Source organism: Carcharodon carcharias, chromosome 18 (assembly GCF_017639515.1).
Source record: "Carcharodon carcharias isolate sCarCar2 chromosome 18, sCarCar2.pri, whole genome shotgun sequence".
In the NCBI taxonomy this organism is placed as follows: domain Eukaryota; kingdom Metazoa; phylum Chordata; class Chondrichthyes; order Lamniformes; family Lamnidae; genus Carcharodon; species Carcharodon carcharias.
The window spans coordinates 47,290,219-47,309,135 of NC_054484.1; the positions used below are offsets into that span (position 1 = coordinate 47,290,219).

Below are 18,917 nucleotides of genomic sequence, written 5' to 3' on the forward strand. Positions count from 1 at the left end.
ACATGCTGTTAAATTAGTATTAAAATTACTGCCAGGTAAATTATCAACCTCAATCTATTAAAATTATTTAATTAATAGTCTAAACTATTAAAGAGAATGGGAAAACAAACAGTAATAAGCACAGAGATGGATGTAAATGTAAAATATTGTTATGACAATTTTCTTTTTACTCACAAGTTTCTCTTGCTCCTTTTTTCTTTTGATCTCCTCCAGTTTTTTTCTTCTTGCCAAGCGCTGTTTTGCTCGTTCCTCCATTGCTGTGATAATATTGGCAGTAGTAGGAAAATTAATCATCAATCACTGTTGATTTGGTGGTCACTAGTACAACTGGTCATGACTTTATACAGTACAGCTTGTTGCATTCAATTTTTTTTAAGATCACATACAAAAATGCTACTGATTTAATGTACAGTACTGGATTACAGCACCAAATCAGACCATTTGACCTGGCCAGTCCACGTTGGTGACTGTCACGTGAACACAAATCCTAATCCTGTATACTTACTAAAGAGCACCTTATTCTCAGCTAAAGTGAACCATTGCTGGATTGATCATTTCCATCCAACTTTAATTTTTACTGAATCATACTAAAGCTTTTTTTGCTTGGGTCCATTGTCTTTATTTTGATGAGTAATTCTGTCTGCATCAGACGTATAATCTTTCCATGATCAACCACTTGATGTTAGAAAAATAGTGAACTAGCATCTGCTTTGGCAGACAGGATCATTCAGGGAACAAGGTATTTTGGACGTGGTAATGAGACTTTTCCCTATGCTGCTCATTATGTCATTTTCTACTGGGAACTTGGGAGAGCTTTTAAGTTTCTACCCTGTCTCCTGAAGTCATCTTTTTGCTGGGTACAGTTCCAGAATGCTGCCAACCCTTCAGTATCTTATCCTAGTAGCCATTCATCATAGAGACCCTAGACTGAAAGAACCAACAGGCAATTCAACCGCAGCTGAGATATAACAGCTGAACCAGATACTGACTTGCTTGATGTCAACTTAGGAATAGAAAGTTTAGCAGAACATTTTCTCTCTCATTTAATCTAATGATATGGAAACCAACCATAGCATCTTTAGCTGCTTGGAAATTAATAGAGTATCATTGTTTTCCCTGATTTCGATTTAGGCCTAGATTAACTTAATAACACAACTTAGACTTAGTGCTTTCCTGTGCCTAGTGGCAAATGAGACAGACAAAGCACAAGCTTATGTCTGTTTCCATGGCTAATTTTTTCCTGGAACAGGTTGCCAGCCTGTTGCCAGAGGCTATAAGTTTGAGGGGTGTACTCCGCATCAAGAATGGTTGACCAAGAGACTCTCCCACTCTCGGTGCCTTCCATAGGCATATCAGAAGGATTTACAGGTTGATAATCAACCTGTCTAGCCATGCTATTAATGCACCTTTCAAGGCCATCAAGTTCTGGAATCAGACTCAAGCCCAGAGCTTTTGGCTCTGAGGTAGGGATGCTACCCATTGCAACATAAGACCTCCTATAGCACAACTAATAAATCACAGGAAAAAAAGTCAACTAAGACTAAATTAGATTAGGTAAGATTAAATGAGAGAGAAAATGTTCTGCTAAGCTTTCCATTCTTGAGTGGACATCGAGCAAGTCAGCTGTTATATCTCAGCTGCAGTTGAATTGCCTGTTAGTTCTCTCAGTCTAGGGTCCCTAGTGTCACTATTAAATTCACAGCATGTATAGCTTGCAGGTGAGCTAAAAGAAAACATATTAAATGATTTGAAACACCAAACTACCAGCACTGGGAACCATTGCATACCTTTGACGATTGGGTGAGGTGAAATCAAGTTATGAATGGTTTTGCTATAATTGGTGCTGGTTCTGGAACAGTTGGATTCCTCAGCTGATGAAGGACCGCTCAACCTAAGCAATTTCACAAATATTTTCTTTCAGTAAGTTGTAAATCAGGAGACAGAAACCTCACATGTCAACATCACATTCTATCAGTGCACTGAATATTCAATTAAATTTTGCATTTTACAACATTAACGAAATTTGATATGCCAGTTAAATTCCTGATTCTTAGCAGCATGCAGAAAATACTAAAATACTTTCTGCAATGTGAAGCTGTTCTTCCCCATGTAGGTGCAACTAGTTTTTTTTTAAAAACGCCTTCTAGGGGGATCTATTCATTTTTTAAATCATCCTCTGAAATTTCTCCAAATTCATGAGCCTGGAATTAGCACTGGGGTTACACACTGTCAGATCATACAGACCAATGAAGGAAGGACTAAAGGCTGCCATTTAAGCTGTTGCTTCATGTTTTACTGCTGAAGTTATGGTGGGTGATTCTCCCCTATGTTAGTAAGAGATTAAAGTTCTGAATAGTGACATGTCAGGAAGAGATATTAATGTATATAATATTATTGGAAATTATTTAAATAGAGATTTAGCCTCTGTCTGTTAATTGGATTAAAGTCAACATCTGGGTAGTTTGATGTATAATAGTTTTGAGATGTAAACAGTAAGATAAAGGGTACATTTGCATTTTTGTTGAATAGAGCATTCAATTGATTGGAGAAGGGTCCTGTTTATTCTCTTCTTCCTGTGATTATTTTAGAAGTAGTATTAAATATATTGTGAAATTTAAAGTTTGTACAAAAGAAAAGCTTTTCAATGTATATGATTCACACTGCAAATTGGTACTATGAAAGGGGTTCAAAGGGGCAAATTGGTACTATGAAAGGGGTTCAAAGAGCCTGGTGATACAATGAGAATTTACATTCAAAGAGAGAGGCTGCATGACAGAAAGGAGTATGTATGTGCAGGTCAGAGGCATTTAAGATCCAAGCCTGTAAACCTACCACCGTGTCTGCAAGGAACAAATTGAAAGGAACTTCATTTTGAATTCATAAGGTGAAAATTGGTTTGCTTAGTGTCTGTTTAAGTCTATTGGTTATTGTTGCCTTACTGGAGATTAATTTGGGAATTTGTCAAGAAGTTATGATAGCTGTAATTTAATAAATGTTTCATTTAGTTTGAAATAAAAACCTCTCGAGAACTCGTGGTCTTAATCCTGAATTTCGAGCTGCAACTCAAAACATACCAATTGAAATTACAAGTTACGACAGCTGTTTAAAATTTCCCTCTGGGATTTTAAATAACTCAACCTTTGCCAAATTGCTGTGTCATAACAGAAAGTTGAATAATAATAGTTCCTCATTTACAACATTTCTACAAGCAAGTTTTACTATATCAATATATCTGTGGTTGTTGCTTTCGGAGGTATGTTTTTGTTTTATGTATTAATTTAAATAAAAGTTCAGTGTGTAAAGATTAGGTTCCGCTTCTATCCTTCACCACCTGGATATGTAAAATGCAAATTCTACAAATCAATTTCAAGTTCCAATGGTCTTTAATATGCATCCACTTATGTAGGTGAAGTATTGTGGCTTCCATCAATATAGGTCACAGAGAGGCAATGTAGTGTTTATTTAAAAGCAAAAATCTTAATATTTGTAGTTAAACATGAATAAATGTTGCCTGTAAAGATAACATTACCTGGATATATGCACAGCAGTGCCTTTCATTTTAGGCTGGGCATTTCCAGATTGTTTTCTACCATGAGGACTGGCCTGAGTTTGCACCATTTGTACTGCATTACCAATTGCTACAGTTAAGGCTGATGCCAGTTTTGCCTCTTCCTGCAGTATTGTCAAGTGCTGGTTATCCTGAAGCTCTGCAATTGTTTTCTGTTGTTCCTGAAGTTGTTTTTTTTGTTTCTCAATGAGTTGCTGTTGGAATCTGTGGCGATGTTCAAAGATGCCCTGACAATGCTGGATCATTCTCCCTGCAGTGGGAGAATTGGGTGTTTGACTTCCCTGGTACCAGTTTGAGATTTTACTTGCATCTTGTATGTGTGCTCTTTCCTCTGAGTTCAGTGCGGCATGCTTGTGAGTAACCTGCCAAGCATATTTTGGGCTTGCAACTCTGATCTGCTGAGTTTTGCTGCTCTCTTTTACCCGAGAATTGATTGGAGAAGGGTCCTGTTTATTCTCTTCTTCCTGTGATTATTTTAGAAGTAGTATTAAATATATTGTGAAATTTAAAGTTTGTACAAAAGAAAATCTTTCCAATGTATATGATTCATACTGCAAAATACCTGAAATTCGTGAAGCTCCGTGTCATTTGAAGTGCAGTGGAATGGGACACTTCCCTGTTAGTACACCCTAGCCCTGCCCCATAGTCCTGGTGTCAAGGCAATTGATATTTGCCACTTGTGACGTCTCGTGTATTTCTGCCCTGGCAGGGGGAAGGTGGTGGGGGATAGGGGCGAGGAATTTCGGAGAAGCACACTGATGCTGCACCAGAAGGGGGAAGTGGTCAAACTGTTCATGGGTTGAAGATTGAAAATTTTCTTTGTTTAATTATCCATTTTGGATTACCTGCTTTTCTAATTGATGACTCTGTAGACCTTGGTGCTTTGAAAAGAGAACAAGTAAGACGGAATTTGTGGAGCCATCATCCTGCCCTTTTTTTTGTTGCAGGGAAAGCCTTTGTTTATGATTTACTCTGACTCTTTCATTATAAAGAGATAAAAGGAGCATACACAGTTATGCATTGCCTTGGCCATCATTTGTGCTTTGTGACGGTATTAGACAGCAGTACGATGACATTGTTAATTCAGCAATAATGAAAATTATCTTTTCACACATGAAAACATTTTTTATCCAAGCTTGTGGAGCATTTCAGTCCATCACTGTTGGACTCTTGGCTCAAATATAGTCTAAATACAAATAGCAAATTGCATCACTGAACAGACTTCTAACCATTCAAATTAATAACAGTTGTAAAACATATCAAAGCTGTAGTGAATTAATTTATGAGGCAGCTATTCAATGAACTATAAGATCTAGTAATAGTTTCTTCAAAAACTGCAAGTAAAACTGCACAAACTTAACCCTATTTGGGTTAATTTAGTATTTCACAATAGTTTAACTTTATACAAGTGTTAAGAATTCAAGGGCTAGCTTATCCCCTTACCACTTCTTGAGCAGGATCAACCTGCTGTGTCTCACTTATGCATTTTGAAACTCTGCTGGAATCTGCTGACAATTTCCCTGAACATGCTGAGTCCAGTAGTGCAGCCATCTTTTGTTTTGTCTCCTCTTTGCTTGCCTCCAGCTCTCTCTTTTCTTTCTCAGCTTTACACCATAGTTGCCAGTTTGTGAAGCAGTAACTGAGCCTGTGTTTGCGGTTACATTCTGTTGCAAGTTGGTTTTTTCTATGAACAATAGAGAGAGTGTGTGTTAATTCTTTCAACTTCATAAATATCTAGTTTGACTTCAATAAAATGTCTTTTTTAAGATAAAAGAGCTAAATATTTAAAACTGTTGGAGCAAGTATCAAATGGTGCTATCACCAGCCTTATGGGGTGCTGGGGAGAGGGTGGTGGGGAAAGCGTTGAAGAGAAAAAAATAAATTCAAATTTAACCCAAGCTGTTTTAGTGAATTAAGCACTTTAATGTGAAACACTTGATTCATCGCCTGATTGCCATTACAACTCACCAGTATGTCACCCCAGCGTTGCGTTATTCAAAATGTCCTCTGAATACAACCTAATTTTTATAATTCTGTTGCTGGGGGAAATTCCATTCAAAACTGTTACATTCCTGCCATTATGCTTTACTGAAATTCTCATGGAAACAAATAAAACAAAAATGCAGTAGCATAAAAATTTCAAGTGATGAAATCTTAGTGAAAATATTGTAGCGTAATAAATGTTGTTATTCCTTCACTTCTGGGATGTGGCCACTAAAAAAAAATATTTTAATTCCCCCATTAAGATATTGATTCAGGTTATTTGATCATGAGGGATATCACCCCTGATTACAATCCTTTTCTAACCCAACACTCACAAAAGCACACCTTCTAGCAGGAGTTAACTAAACAAGCTGTGCAAATTATACCAAATAACCTGCTAACAACCCGCTACTCTAGCTAAAATCAGCAAACGCACATTGATTATCATGACATGAAATCTTTTTGATTCTTTCTCATTCCATTCCACCAGAATATAAATTAGCAAGACAATAGTGTGTAATTCTGAAAGTAAATTTAAGCAGGATTCAAATACTTAAATTCCCGGGTTAGGAATACAACATATCACTGCCAGAGCAAATTGACCACTCATTTGCTATTGTAAAAGTAATTCTCTACAGTTTGATATATTACTTCTATATTTCCAAAATAACAGGCAGACAAATAACTGAGCAACCCCTGAACTAATTTCAAGAATGCTAAGCACCTTTTGTACCGAGAAGGCGACATTTGATGATAGAAGTACATTGCTATTTTTTAAAGTTCATAATGAGAAGGTCAGTTGAAAAGCTGTGTCACTACATCTCATTCTAGAAAATTTATAATTTCCATCTAACTCTGCTGGTTAAGTGCTGCAAGTCAAGGGTACATACTGTTATGCAATTTCTGAACCCTGTTCAAGCATTCAGCATAGAAATTGTGGAGGCGAGAACCATGGCAGGTCTCCCCTAACTTGAATGATCTTCAATTGCAAGCAGGCAGCCAAGCATGTGGAAACTCATATTCTTGTTGCTAAACTATATTCAATAGTGAGTACCGTTCAACTCCTCTCACCACAACATTTTATTTCCCCCAATCCGGATTAACAGAATCTCTAATCATGCAACCAACAATAAAATACTCTACTATAACACTGGCACTCATGTCCAGTGACTATTTTGCAATCACTTTGCTTTTCACTGGTTAGGCATGTAGCCACATGCAGAGTAAAAGGCTCAAACTTTTTTGTGCATATTGAAGTTCCAATGTGTACAATTATCTGTAAACCAATTTACGGATAACATGTAATCCTATTTACGTCTCAACTGATCTTGACATTGAAATCATAGAATTTTCAAGCACATAGGTTGGTCATTTAGTCCATCATGCCTGTGCCAGGTCTCTGAAAGAGCTATCCACTTAATCTCTTCCTATTACCCCGCTTTTTTTTAAAGACTAGTTATCCATTTCCCTTTAAAAAGTTATTATGCATGCTGATTTCATCACAGTTCCTGGTAGAGCATGCCATGTCTTTTATAACCCTCTGCGTCAAACCCTCTCCTAACCTTTCCTTTCATTCTTTATGATACTCAAATTTTGGTTTAAGTTATTGACACACCGATCAGTGCAAAAAGTTTTTCATTATTTACCTTATTAACCTTTCTTGACTTTGCACAGCTCCATCAGATTTCCTCTTAATATTCTCTGTTGTAAGGAAAAGAGCAGCATTTCTACTCTCTCCTAATATCTAAAATTTCTCACCCTGATATCATTTCGGTAAATCTTTTTTCCATCCTCTCTATGGATTTGCCATCCAATGTATACTTGAGCACTGTACAATCTTATATGTACCATGAATTACCTAAGTACTGTCACGACTCACTGAGGATAGTGTGCTGTAATATCAAGCCCCATTGCACCCTGAGCCATGACAAATGTGAAAAAATGTGATCAACCCGCCTAATTGTTTAATTTAGGTTAACAGACTATGAGCACCAGGATTGTAAACTTAAGTAAATAACTGTTTATTGAACAAATTGTCTTTAAACAGTGGCAAAAGAAAGAAATATGAACTACTAATTTCTAACTCTATAACCTAAGCTCTACCCCTTCTTAAATCCCTAAAAACACACATACAGCAGGTTATAGAGATATGAGGAGAAAAAACCAGCTAGCTATTATTGTAGAATTACTGAAATCTTACACACAGGAGAGAGAGGTTTTAGGTCTTTATCCTTTTAGGCTAGGACTATTCTGCTGCACTGCTCTCTCACAAACCCTGGTCACCTGGCCAGGAGCCAATTAAAACTTTGTTGCCAGGAAGTCCCCCATTAGACTAGGCTCCTCCTCGGTACCATCCTGTCCTTCACGGCACACTCTGTTCCAGGACAGCAACACTGTATATATCCCTCACACTGTTCTAATAGACATGTCCTTCAAACTGCAGCCATTATAATTTTAATCCACAGTCCAACAGGAATAAAAAGATATGTTCTTTACAGAACTGTATTTCTGAGTATGTAAAAGTGATTTTTAAAAAGAAAAAAATACATTAATATGAGGCTGTGGTGTTGCCCACAACTGATTTGATTCTCAGTGCTGTTCTCATTATCAAATTGGAAAAGCTTTGCCATTTTGCAATCGATTCATAGCTCATTTCTGAAAGAGACCAGATCAAATTAGCAGGCATTGTTATTGTTAGCTGCCACTTATCACAAGGAATTAAATCTGAATACTATACAGTTCATACAATACAAGTCAATGGCCAACATCTTCTGGTCTCCAGATTGTCAGAGACCAGACATACAACCCAAGAAAGCAAACTGGGACCCCTGGAAGTCCTGACATGATGATTCCGTGGAAATTGCCCCAGGAGGTTTGAACCTGTGATGGGCAATTCCTCTGCTCCCTGAGACCCTCCGAAAAAGTCTCCAGCTTTGAGCTAGAGTCAGAGACTTTGGACATTCCCACATACTTACATTTCCTGGCTAACTATCCAGGTAAGACAGAAAATCCTAGTCTAACTCCTGGGTAACTATGCAACTGACCCTCCACTCACACGCAATGGTCCCCGCAACCCACAACAACCACCCACAACCCCCCGATAAGGGGGAAAGAACATGACCGGCGGAATATAATATGGAAAAATGTAAAGATATCCACTTTGGTAGGGAAAACAGAAATGCAGAGTATTTCATAAATGGTGAGAGATTGGCAAGTGTTGACGTCTAAAGAGACCTGGGTGCCCTTATTCCTAAGTCACAAAGTGAACATGCAGGTACAGCAAGCAACTAGGGAGGCAAATGATATGTTTGGCCTGGATTGCAAGAGGATTTGAGTACAGGAGTAAAGAAGTCTTGCTGCAATTGTATGCAGCCTTGGTGAGACCACACCTGGAGTAGTGTAGTTTTGGTCTCCTTACTCCATAGAGGCAGTGCAAAAGTTCACCAGACAGATCCCTAGGATGGCGGGATTGTCCTATTAGGAGACATTGAGGATTCTGGGCCTATATTCTCTAGAGTTTAGAAGAATGAGAATGTAATCTTATTGATCCATACAAAATTCTTACAGGGCTCGACAGGGTACACGTGGGAAATGTGTTTCTCCTGGCTGGCGGGGTCTAGAACCAGGGGACAGAGTCTCAGAGTAAGTGGTAAGCTATTTAGGACTGAGTTGAGGAAGAATTTCTTTGCTCGGAGGGTGGTGAATCTTTGGAATTCTGTGGTGGCTCAGTCATTGAGTATATTCAAGAGAGAGATCAATAGATTTCTAGATATTAAAGCTATGATGGGATATGGGGATAGTGCAGAAAAATGTCATTGAGGTAGTACATATGAATTAGGAGCAGGAGGAAGCCACTTGGCCCCGTCAAGTCTGCTCTGTCATTCAATAAGATCATGGCTGATCTGATTGTAACTTCAGCTCCACATTCCCACTTACCTGATAACTTTTCACCCTTTTGCTTATCAAGAATCCATCTACCTCTGCCTTAAAAATATTTAAAGACTCTGCTTCCACTGCCTTTTGAGAAAGAGAGGTCCAAAGACTGTCACCCCTCAGAAAAAAAATTATCCTTATCTTTGTTATCATATTTTAAATAGTAACCCCTGGTTCTAGATTTGCCCACAAAGGGAAACATCCTTTCCACATCCACCCTGTCAAGACCCCTGAGGATTTTATATGTTTCAATCAAGTCGCCTCTTACCCTTCTAAACTCCAGCGGATACAAGCCGAGCCTGTCCAGCTTTTACTCATAAGACAACCTGCCCATTCCAGTTATTAGTCTAGTAAACCTTCTCTGGACTGCTTCCAATGCATTAACATCCTTCCTTAAATAAAGAGACCTATACTGTACACACTACTCCAGATGTGGTGTCACCAATGCCCTGTATAACTGAAGCTTAACTTCCCTACTTTTGTGTTCAATTCCCCTTGCAATAAACAATAACATTCTATTAGCTTTCCTAATAAGCTTATTTTCTACTTTTCCTGCCAAAATGAACAATTTCACATTTTCCCATATTATACTCCATTTGTCAGATCTGTGCCCACTCACTTAACCTATCTATATTGCTTTGTAGCCTCCGTATGTCGGCTTTACAACTTACTTTCCTACCTATTTTTGTGTCATCATAAATTTAGCAACCATACCTTTGGCCCCTTCATCTAAATCATTTATAGAAATTATAAGAAGTTGAGGCCCCAGCATTGATCCCTGCGGCACACTGCTCATTATATCTTGCCAACCAGAAAATGACTCATTTATGCCTAATCTCTAGCTAGCCAATCTTTCCATGCCAATGTTACCCACTGCACCATGAGCTTTCATTTTCTGCAATAACCTTTGATGTGGCACCTTATCAAATGCCTTCTGGAAATCTAAGTACAGTTCATCCTTTATGCATAGCACGTATTTCTTCTTCAAATAATTCCAATAAATTGGATAAACACGAATTCCCTTTTACAAAAACATGTTAATTCTGCCTGATTACCTTGAATTTTTCCAAGTGCCCTGCTAAACGTCCTTAATAATAGCTTCTAACGTTTTCCTTAAGACAGATGTTAAGCTAACTGGCTTGTAGTTTCCTGCTTTTTGTCTGTCTCCCTTTTTGAATAAAGGAGTTACATTCGCTATTTTCCAATCTAATAGAACCTTCCCCAAATCTAGGGAATTTTGGAAACGGAAAACCAACCCATCAAGTCTCTCACTAGCCACTTCTCTTAAGACTCAAGGATGAAGTCCATCAGGACCTGGGAACTTGTCAGCCTGCAGCTTCAACAATTTGCTCAGAACCACTTCCCTGGTAATTGTAATTTTCTTGAGTTACCTCCCTCCCTTCCATTTTCTGATTTACAGCTATTTCTCGGGTGTTACTTGTAGTCTCTATAGTGAAGACCGATGTAAAATACTTGTTCAACTCATCTGTCATTTCTTTATTTTCCATTATTAATTCCCCAGATTCACTTTCCATAGGACCAGTGCTTACTTTGTTAATTCTTTTCCTTTTTAAATATCTATACAAACTCTTACTATCTGTTTATATATTCTAGCTAGCTTTCTCTCATATTCTGAACTTTCTCTCATCGATCTTTGTCATTCTTTGCTGTTCTTAATATTCTGTCCAATCTTCTGACCTGCCACCCATCTTTGCATAAGTAAATGCTTTTTCTTTAAGTTTGATACTTTTTTCAACTTTTTTAGTTAATTACTGTGTATTCTGTGTATTCTAAAATATCCCCTTAAACGTCTGCCAGTGCATATCTATTGACCTATTCCTTAACCTAATTTGCCAGTTCATTTTAGCTCTCTTTTCATGCCCTCATAATTGCCCTTATTTAAGTTTAAAATAGTAGTCTTGGACGCACTCTTCTCTCTCTCAATCATATTATGATTGCTGCTACCTAGAGGTGCCTTCACTATGAGGTCATTAACTATTCCTATATTGCACAATACCAGGTTTAGCACTGCCTGCTCTCTGGTTGGCTCCAGAATGTGCTATTCTAAGAAACAATCCCGAAAACATTCTATGAGCACCTCATCTAGGCTACCTTTGCCCATCTGATTTTTCTAGTCTATATGTAGATTGAAAGCCCTCATGATTATCATGATTATAAGAGTTACTCTTTCTGAAAAGCTCCAACCATCTTTTCCTTTACACTCTGTCTCACCTTCTAGTTACTGTTAAGGATCCTGTAAACCACTGCTACAAGTGACTTCTTGCCTTTATCATTTCTCATCTCTACCCAAACACCTTCTACATCCTGTTTTCTTGAACTAAGGTTATCCCTCTCTATGGTGCTAATATCATCGCTAATTAAAAGAGCCACTCGTCCACCTTTTCCCAGCTTCCTGTCCTTCCTAAATATCATGCACCCATCAATATTCAGGTCCCAATCTATGTCATCCTGCAGCCATGTCATTGAAATGGCTATCAGATCATACTTACTTATTTCTATCTGTGCTAGTAGTTCATCGGTTTTGTTTTGAATCCTAAATGCATTCAGATACAGAGCTTTTAGTTTTGTCCTTTTATTATTTTTGTAACCTTTAGCCTTATCTGCTGAGTTACTCTTAGGTTTGTACTCTCTATCCCTTCATCATGTTCTGTTTATCATTTCCCATATTAATACCTCTCTTGCTTTGTCTCTACTCTTTGATTTACCACATCTTCCCAAATTTGATCCCTTGCCCCCACTGTTTAGTTTAAAACCCTCTCTACTTCGCTAGTTATGCGGATCGCTAGAAAACCACCCCTAGCATGGTTCAGGTGTAGAAATCCCAATGGTACAGCCCCCACTTTCCCCAGTACTGGTGCCAGTGACCCACGAACCAAAGATCAACCATGACCTTTTGAATGGAGGTGGAGGCTGGAGGGGCCGAGTGACTTACTCCTGGTCCTATTTCACACCTTCCAGCCCCACTGGTCCTCTGAATATTCCCGCCAAACCAACCCAACTACCCTCCACAATCGGACTACTCCTCCCAACTTGACAACCCCTCCCGACCATGCTCACCTCTGACTGCTTGACCAGATTACCCTCAGACCAAACTTGTCTAACCCCCAACTTGACAACAACTCCTGACTGGACCCACCTGCCACTGTACCATCTCACCCACCTGCCACCCTACCCACTTACCTCACCCACCTTACCCATTCACTCATTTACCCATTCACTAACATTCACACTGGGCATTTAAACTTATCTAATGGCAGCTAGTACTGTAAAAAGGTGTGGCTTCTTCGTTGATTCTCTTTGCTGCTCTCTGCGTGGATTCCTGAGGGAGTTCTTCTGCATCATGGATGAGAAGCCTAGCCTTTTCAAACATATCCAGATAAGTGGGTAAGGTTCTGACACTGATCAGAAGGTTTGGGCCATTGTGAATACAACAAATGAATGAGTCAAATAACATTTTAACTACACAGGAATTTGGAATTTTATGATTCTACGTTTTTCTTGAAAACTAAACTTAAAAAGGTTGGATTTTCCACTAGGTTGCACCGGTTTTCTCAGTATCATTCACCGAGATCAACTAAACTAACACAAAAGATTGCAGAATTTCAAGCGCAAATTATATTCAGCGCCAATTGAATTTCTGGTATCTTTTGCTTCAGTTTAAGAAACATTGCACTAGAAGCTGGCCTGGCCCACAAAACTGAACATGCGCTTAAATCAAATTAATCACCATTGGCAAGTTTTCGCTAATTGTGCCTATTTGTGAGCCTTTGAGGGTTTTTTTTTTAATTAAGCTGGTTCTTTTGGGTTCCAGGACACTGTTAGGCATATTTGAAAAGTTTTAGAATATATATTTCATTATACTAAAAAGTTGACTGTTGTACACAATATAAATACCAAATGGTTCTGTGCAGTTTTTAAAGTCATTTAAAAATCAGGAGACTCACAGGTGGTGGGCTAGATATTGATGATTAAATTGCACCAAGTTACCACTCTTAAATGTATCAAGGAACACTTTTTAAAGCAGAAAACTCTTCTTCAAATTACGTTCTACAGCACAACCCTGGTTCATGGCAAATTTTACATTTGGCAAAATGCAATTAGATTGCAGCAGAAACTTGAGGGAAAAAACCCTGCAAAAAACGTCAATTCATCCAAAAGTGCCCCACTGTGATTAGTTCTTGAAGAAATAATGATTGTTTTCCCACTAAGCGTCAGCAAAAAAAATTCCTGTTGCATCATTAAGTGGGTTTATACTGTTTTATCAAGGCACTCTTGTTACACTGCAGAGGGTCAACTTGAGAATTTTTTCTTCCCTCTGCTCTGCCGTCTGTAGAATAAATCAGAAACAACCTTCTGAAATACAGGTATCATTCCTTTTTAGAATGGATTTCTACATAACACCTACCTTTTTTCCTCTCGTAGCTCCATTTCAGTGCGTTGTACCTCTTGCTCCAGTTTCCTTCCCCACGTATATGTTCTCCAGGCCTGGAAAGCTCGAAGCTGACTCTTCCAATCAAACAAGGCCCTAGCTTTACCCATTTTAATCCTGCGTTCCAGAACCAGCTTATACCAAATTGAAAAATGTTTCTGTAAACACTAGATTGAAATGGTAAATATTAGTTCACCAACATTTCCATTAGGTTTAAAAATAGCTTAGTCCTTTTCAGATCATTATATCAGATAAGGGTTTGATTCCATGTACATGTAATGTGCTGCAGCTGTAGCATTTGGGAGCTGGTGGATACAAGTGTGATCCACAGCAATCATGTCTTCAGCTTGAGGAACTTCAGATCAGGGTTCTTGAGCTGGAGTCCAAGCTTCAGACACTGCGACACATCAGGGAAGGTTAAAGTTATCTGGACATTTTGTTCCAGTAGGTAGTCACACTCCTTAGGGTAGGTTTTTCAGGTTTGGTCCATGGTGAGGGAGAGGAGGGTGTGACTGCAAACAAGACAGCTATGGCGATCCAGAAGGTAGCACTCAAGGAGCCTCTGCCCTTGTACTTGTCCAATAGGTTCAATGTCCTTCCAGCTTGTATGGACAAGAGCAGGGACTGCAGAGAGGACGAGCAAACTGACCACAGCAGGGGGCCATTCAAATCGGTGGAGTTAAAAGGAACATAGTAATATAGAGGAGAATATAATTAAGGGGAAAGATATTTTCTCTGCAGCCAAGAGCACGAATCCTGGAGGCGGTGTTGCCTGTCTGCTGCCAGGGTTAAGGACAGCGCCTCAGGGCTGGAGAGGAACTTGGTATGTGGCAGGAAGAATCCAGTCCATGTGGGTACCAAAGACATAGGTAGGATTAGAAGAGTCCTGCAAAGGGAGTCTGAGCAGGAAGGAGCTAAATTGAAAGGCAGAACTCAAAGGTAGTAATTTCTGGATAACTACATAAGCATTGAGCAAATTGACATATAGTAAGTAAGATCAGAGAATTGAAAGAATGGCTCAAAGACTGGTGTGGGAGAAGTGGGTTTCAATTCATGGAGCACTGGCAGCAGTGCTGGGGAAAGAGGGAGCTGTACCACTGGGACGGTCTTCACCTGAACCGTGCTGCGACCAGAGTCCTGTCAAATCATATAACTAAGGCTGTGATAGGGCTTTACACTATATAATGGCAAAGGGGGCTCATGTGAGGGGAGATTTGGAAAGTTAAGAGAAAAGACAAGGTAGTAATAAAGGTTAGCAATATGGTTAATGATAACCAGATTATTACAGGGGGGAACAGGGCATACAAACATAAGAGTGCACCAGCAAATAAGGTCAGAGAAGGGAAAAATGGTAAAAACACAAAATTAAAAGCTCTTTGTTTGCAGCATTCATAACAAAATGGATGAATTTATAGCACAAATAGAAATAAATGAGTATGATATGACAGCCATCACAGAGATGTCGTTACAAGGTGACCAAGAGTGGAACCTGAATATTCAAGGATATTTGACATTTTGGAAAGAAAGTAAGAAAAGAAGTTGGGGTAGCTCTGTTAATAAGGGATGAGATCAGTACGTTTGTGAGAAATGATCTTGATTCGGAAGATCAAGATATAGAATCGGTTTGGATGGAGATAAGAAATAGGAAAGGAAGTCACTGGTGGGAGTAGTTTAAAGGCCCCTGAACAGTAGCAACATTGTAAGACAGAGTATAAATCAATAAATAATGGGGCTTAAAAGAAAGGTCCTGCAATAATTGTGGGAAATTTTAATCTTCATAGAGATTGGATAAATTAAATTGGCAAAGATAGCATGGAGGATGAGTTCATAGAATGTACTAGGGACAGTTTCTTAGAACAATACATTCTGGAACCAGCCAACGAAAAGTTTATTTTAGCCGTACTAATGTGTAATGAGACAGGATTAATTAATGACCTCACAGTAAGGGATCCTCTAGGCAAAAATGATCATAACATGTTAGAATTTCACATTGAGTTTGAGGGCGAGAAATATGCATCTAAAATTAGTATGTTAAATTTAAATAAAGGCAATTACAAAGGTATGAAAAAAGAGTTGGCTGGAGTCAACTGGGAAAAAGGTGAGACAGTATATAAGCAGTGGCAGATATTTAAGGAGATAATTCATAACTCTCAACAAGAATATATTCCACAGAGAAAGAAAGGCTCGATGAGAAGGATGCACCATCTATAGTTAATTAAGGAAGTTAAGGATAGTATCAAATTAAAAGAAAAGGCTTACAATGCTGCAAAGATTGCAGGAGTGATAGGCCAAAAAATTGGGAATTTTTTTTTGAAACCACGAAAGGATGACGAAGAAAATAAGAGGGAGAAATTAAGGTTTGAAAGAAAACTAGCAAGAAATATAAAAATGGACAGTAGCAACTTAGACAACTATATAAAAAGGAAAAGAGTAGTTAAAGTAAGCGTTGATCCCTGAGAGGATGAGACTGGGCAATGAATAGTGGGAAACAAGAAAATGGCAGAGACCTTGAACAAGTACCTGTATCTATCTTCACAGTACAAGACACAAAACACATTCCAAGAATAGCAGAAACTCAAGAGGCAAAAGGAAGAGAGCAGCTTAAAACAACCATGGTCACCAGAGAAAAAGCACTGGGTAAACTAATGAGACTAAAAGATAACAAGTCCCTTGGACCTGATGGCCTGCATCCTGGGTCTTAAAGAAATATGGCTGCAGAGATAGCAGATGCATTGGCGGAAAGTATCCAAAGTTCCCTAGATTCTGGAAATGAACCAGTGGGTTAGAAAACCGCAAACACTACACCTCTATTCAAGAGAGGAAAGAGAGAGAAAGCAGGAAACTATAGGCCAGTTAGCATAACATCTTTCATTGGGAAAGTCCATTATTAAAGAATTAGTAGGAGGACATTTAAAAATTCAAAATACAATCAGGCAGAGTCAACATGATTTTGTGAAAAGGAAATTTCATTTGACAAATTTATTAGAGTTCTTTGACAAACAAAGGTAAAAAAATGGGAACCAGTAGATGTCGCATCTTTGGATTTCCCAAAGGCATTTGATAGGGTTCCACATAAAAGGTTACTGCACAAAATAAGAGGTTATGATGGGGGGGTGATGTATTAGCATGGACAGAAGATTAGCTAACTTACAAGAAACAAAAAGTTGGGATAAATGCATCATTTTCAATTTGGCAGTAAAGTGCCACAGGGATCAGTGCTAGGACTCAATTATTTACAATTTATATTAATGACTTGGATGAAGGGAAGAATATATTGTAACCAAATTTGCTAATGATATGAAGATAGCTAGGAAAGCAAGTTGAGAGAAAGATACAAAGAGACTGCAAAGAAATATGGATAAACGGTGAGCAATAATTTGACAGTTTATATGGGAAAATTGTCCACTTTGGCAGGAAGAATAGAACAGCAGAATGTTATTTAAATGGAGACAGACTACAGAATGTTGCAGTACAGAAGGATCTGGGTATACTTGTACATAAATCACAAAACGTCAGCAACAGTAATTACCAAGTTATTAGGAAGGCAAAAGGAAGGTTGGCAAGGGGAATGGAGTATAAAAATAGGGAATTCTTGCTACAACCATACAATGCATTGGTGAGACCACACCTAGAGTACTGTGTATAATTTTGGTCACCTTATTTAAGGAGGGACATACTTTAATTGGAAGCAGTTCAGAGAAGGTTCACTAGGCTGATTCCTAGGATGACAGGTTTGTCTTATGAGAAAAAGTTGAGCAGATTGGGCTTATACTCACTGAAGTATAGAAGATTTAGAGGAGATCTTATTGAAACATTTAAGATTGAGGAGTCTTAAATAGATGCTGAGAGGGTGTTTCTCCTCATGGGGGAATCTAGAACTGGGGCACAGTCTAAATGGGGTCTTCCACTTAAGATGGAGAAGAGGAAAAATGTCTTTTCTGAGGGTTATTAGTCTTTGGAATTCTCTTCCACCAGTTATTTAATGAACAGCTCAGTCATTAAATAAATTCAAGGCTGAGTTGGAACGATTTTTGATCAACAAGGGAATCAAGGATTATGGGGGCAGGCAAGAAAGTGGAGTTAAAGCCACAATAAAAGCAGCCATGATCTTACTGAAACGCTGAACAGGTTTGAGGCCTACTCCTGCTCTATTTCTTATGTATCCTGAAAGCTGAATTGGCATAAATGAGCCATAAAGTGCTGGAAGGAGATATGATCCTTTCTTCTTGCAAGTTGGTTCATCTTCGCTGGATGGTATTAAGGAGTCTACAACTGATCATACTGCCTAGGAACATACATGAAGAGTACGTCCAGTGAGATCAACAACAGGTTTGACTGTGATGCCTCAGTATCTTATGATCAATTTCCCTACCATTAATTATTTGGGCTCAAACTTAAGTACTGCCACTGAGATGGATTACTTATACAGAGCTTGATACAAGTTACATATGCATGCCTAAATAGTGACAGCCAACTGGTCCCTGAAAAGGCCTTCCATCAAATCTGTTCTTGTGCATACAAGTGCAGTTTGCTTCATCATAAGGTCAGAAGTGGGGATGTTCACTGATGATTGCACCACGTTCAGCACCATTCATGACTCCTCAGATATTGAATCAGTCCAGGTCCAAATGCAACAAGACCTGGCAATATCCAGGCTTAGGCTGACAAGTAGCAAGTAACATTTGCGCCACACAAGTGCCAGGTAATGACCATCTTCAACAAGAGAGAATCTAATGATCGCCCCATGACATTCAATGGCATGACCATCGCTGAATCCTCCACTATCAACATCCTGGGGATTACCATTGATCAGAAACTGAACTAGCCATATAAGTACTGTGGCTACAAGAGGTCAGAGACTAGGAATCCTGTGGCGAGTAACTCGCTTCCTGACTCCCCAAAGCCTGTCCACCATCTACAAGACACAAGTCAGGACTGTGATGGGATACTCTCCACTTGCCTGGGTGAGTGCAGCTCCAACAA

General features: G+C 38.8%; 1 protein-coding gene across 6 annotated transcripts in view; it reads right to left on the reverse strand.

Moving 5' to 3' along the window:
* ccdc191 (coiled-coil domain containing 191) overlaps positions 1-18,917 on the reverse strand; it is a 52,016-nt gene that overhangs the window by 16,174 nt on the left and 16,925 nt on the right. For 5 of the 6 annotated variants that reach the window (XM_041210602.1, XM_041210598.1, XM_041210603.1 and 2 more), the window contains 5 exons: positions 13,911-14,101; positions 5,012-5,252; positions 3,530-4,032; positions 1,788-1,891; positions 175-257 (listed from right to left, as the gene is read on the reverse strand). In XM_041210602.1, coding sequence (XP_041066536.1) covers positions 175-257; positions 1,788-1,891; positions 3,530-4,032; positions 5,012-5,252; positions 13,911-14,101 — 1,122 coding nt within the window. The remainder of the gene's footprint in view (positions 1-174; positions 258-1,787; positions 1,892-3,529; positions 4,033-5,011; positions 5,253-13,910; positions 14,102-18,917) is intronic. The other variant, XM_041210600.1, reaches the window with a different exon arrangement.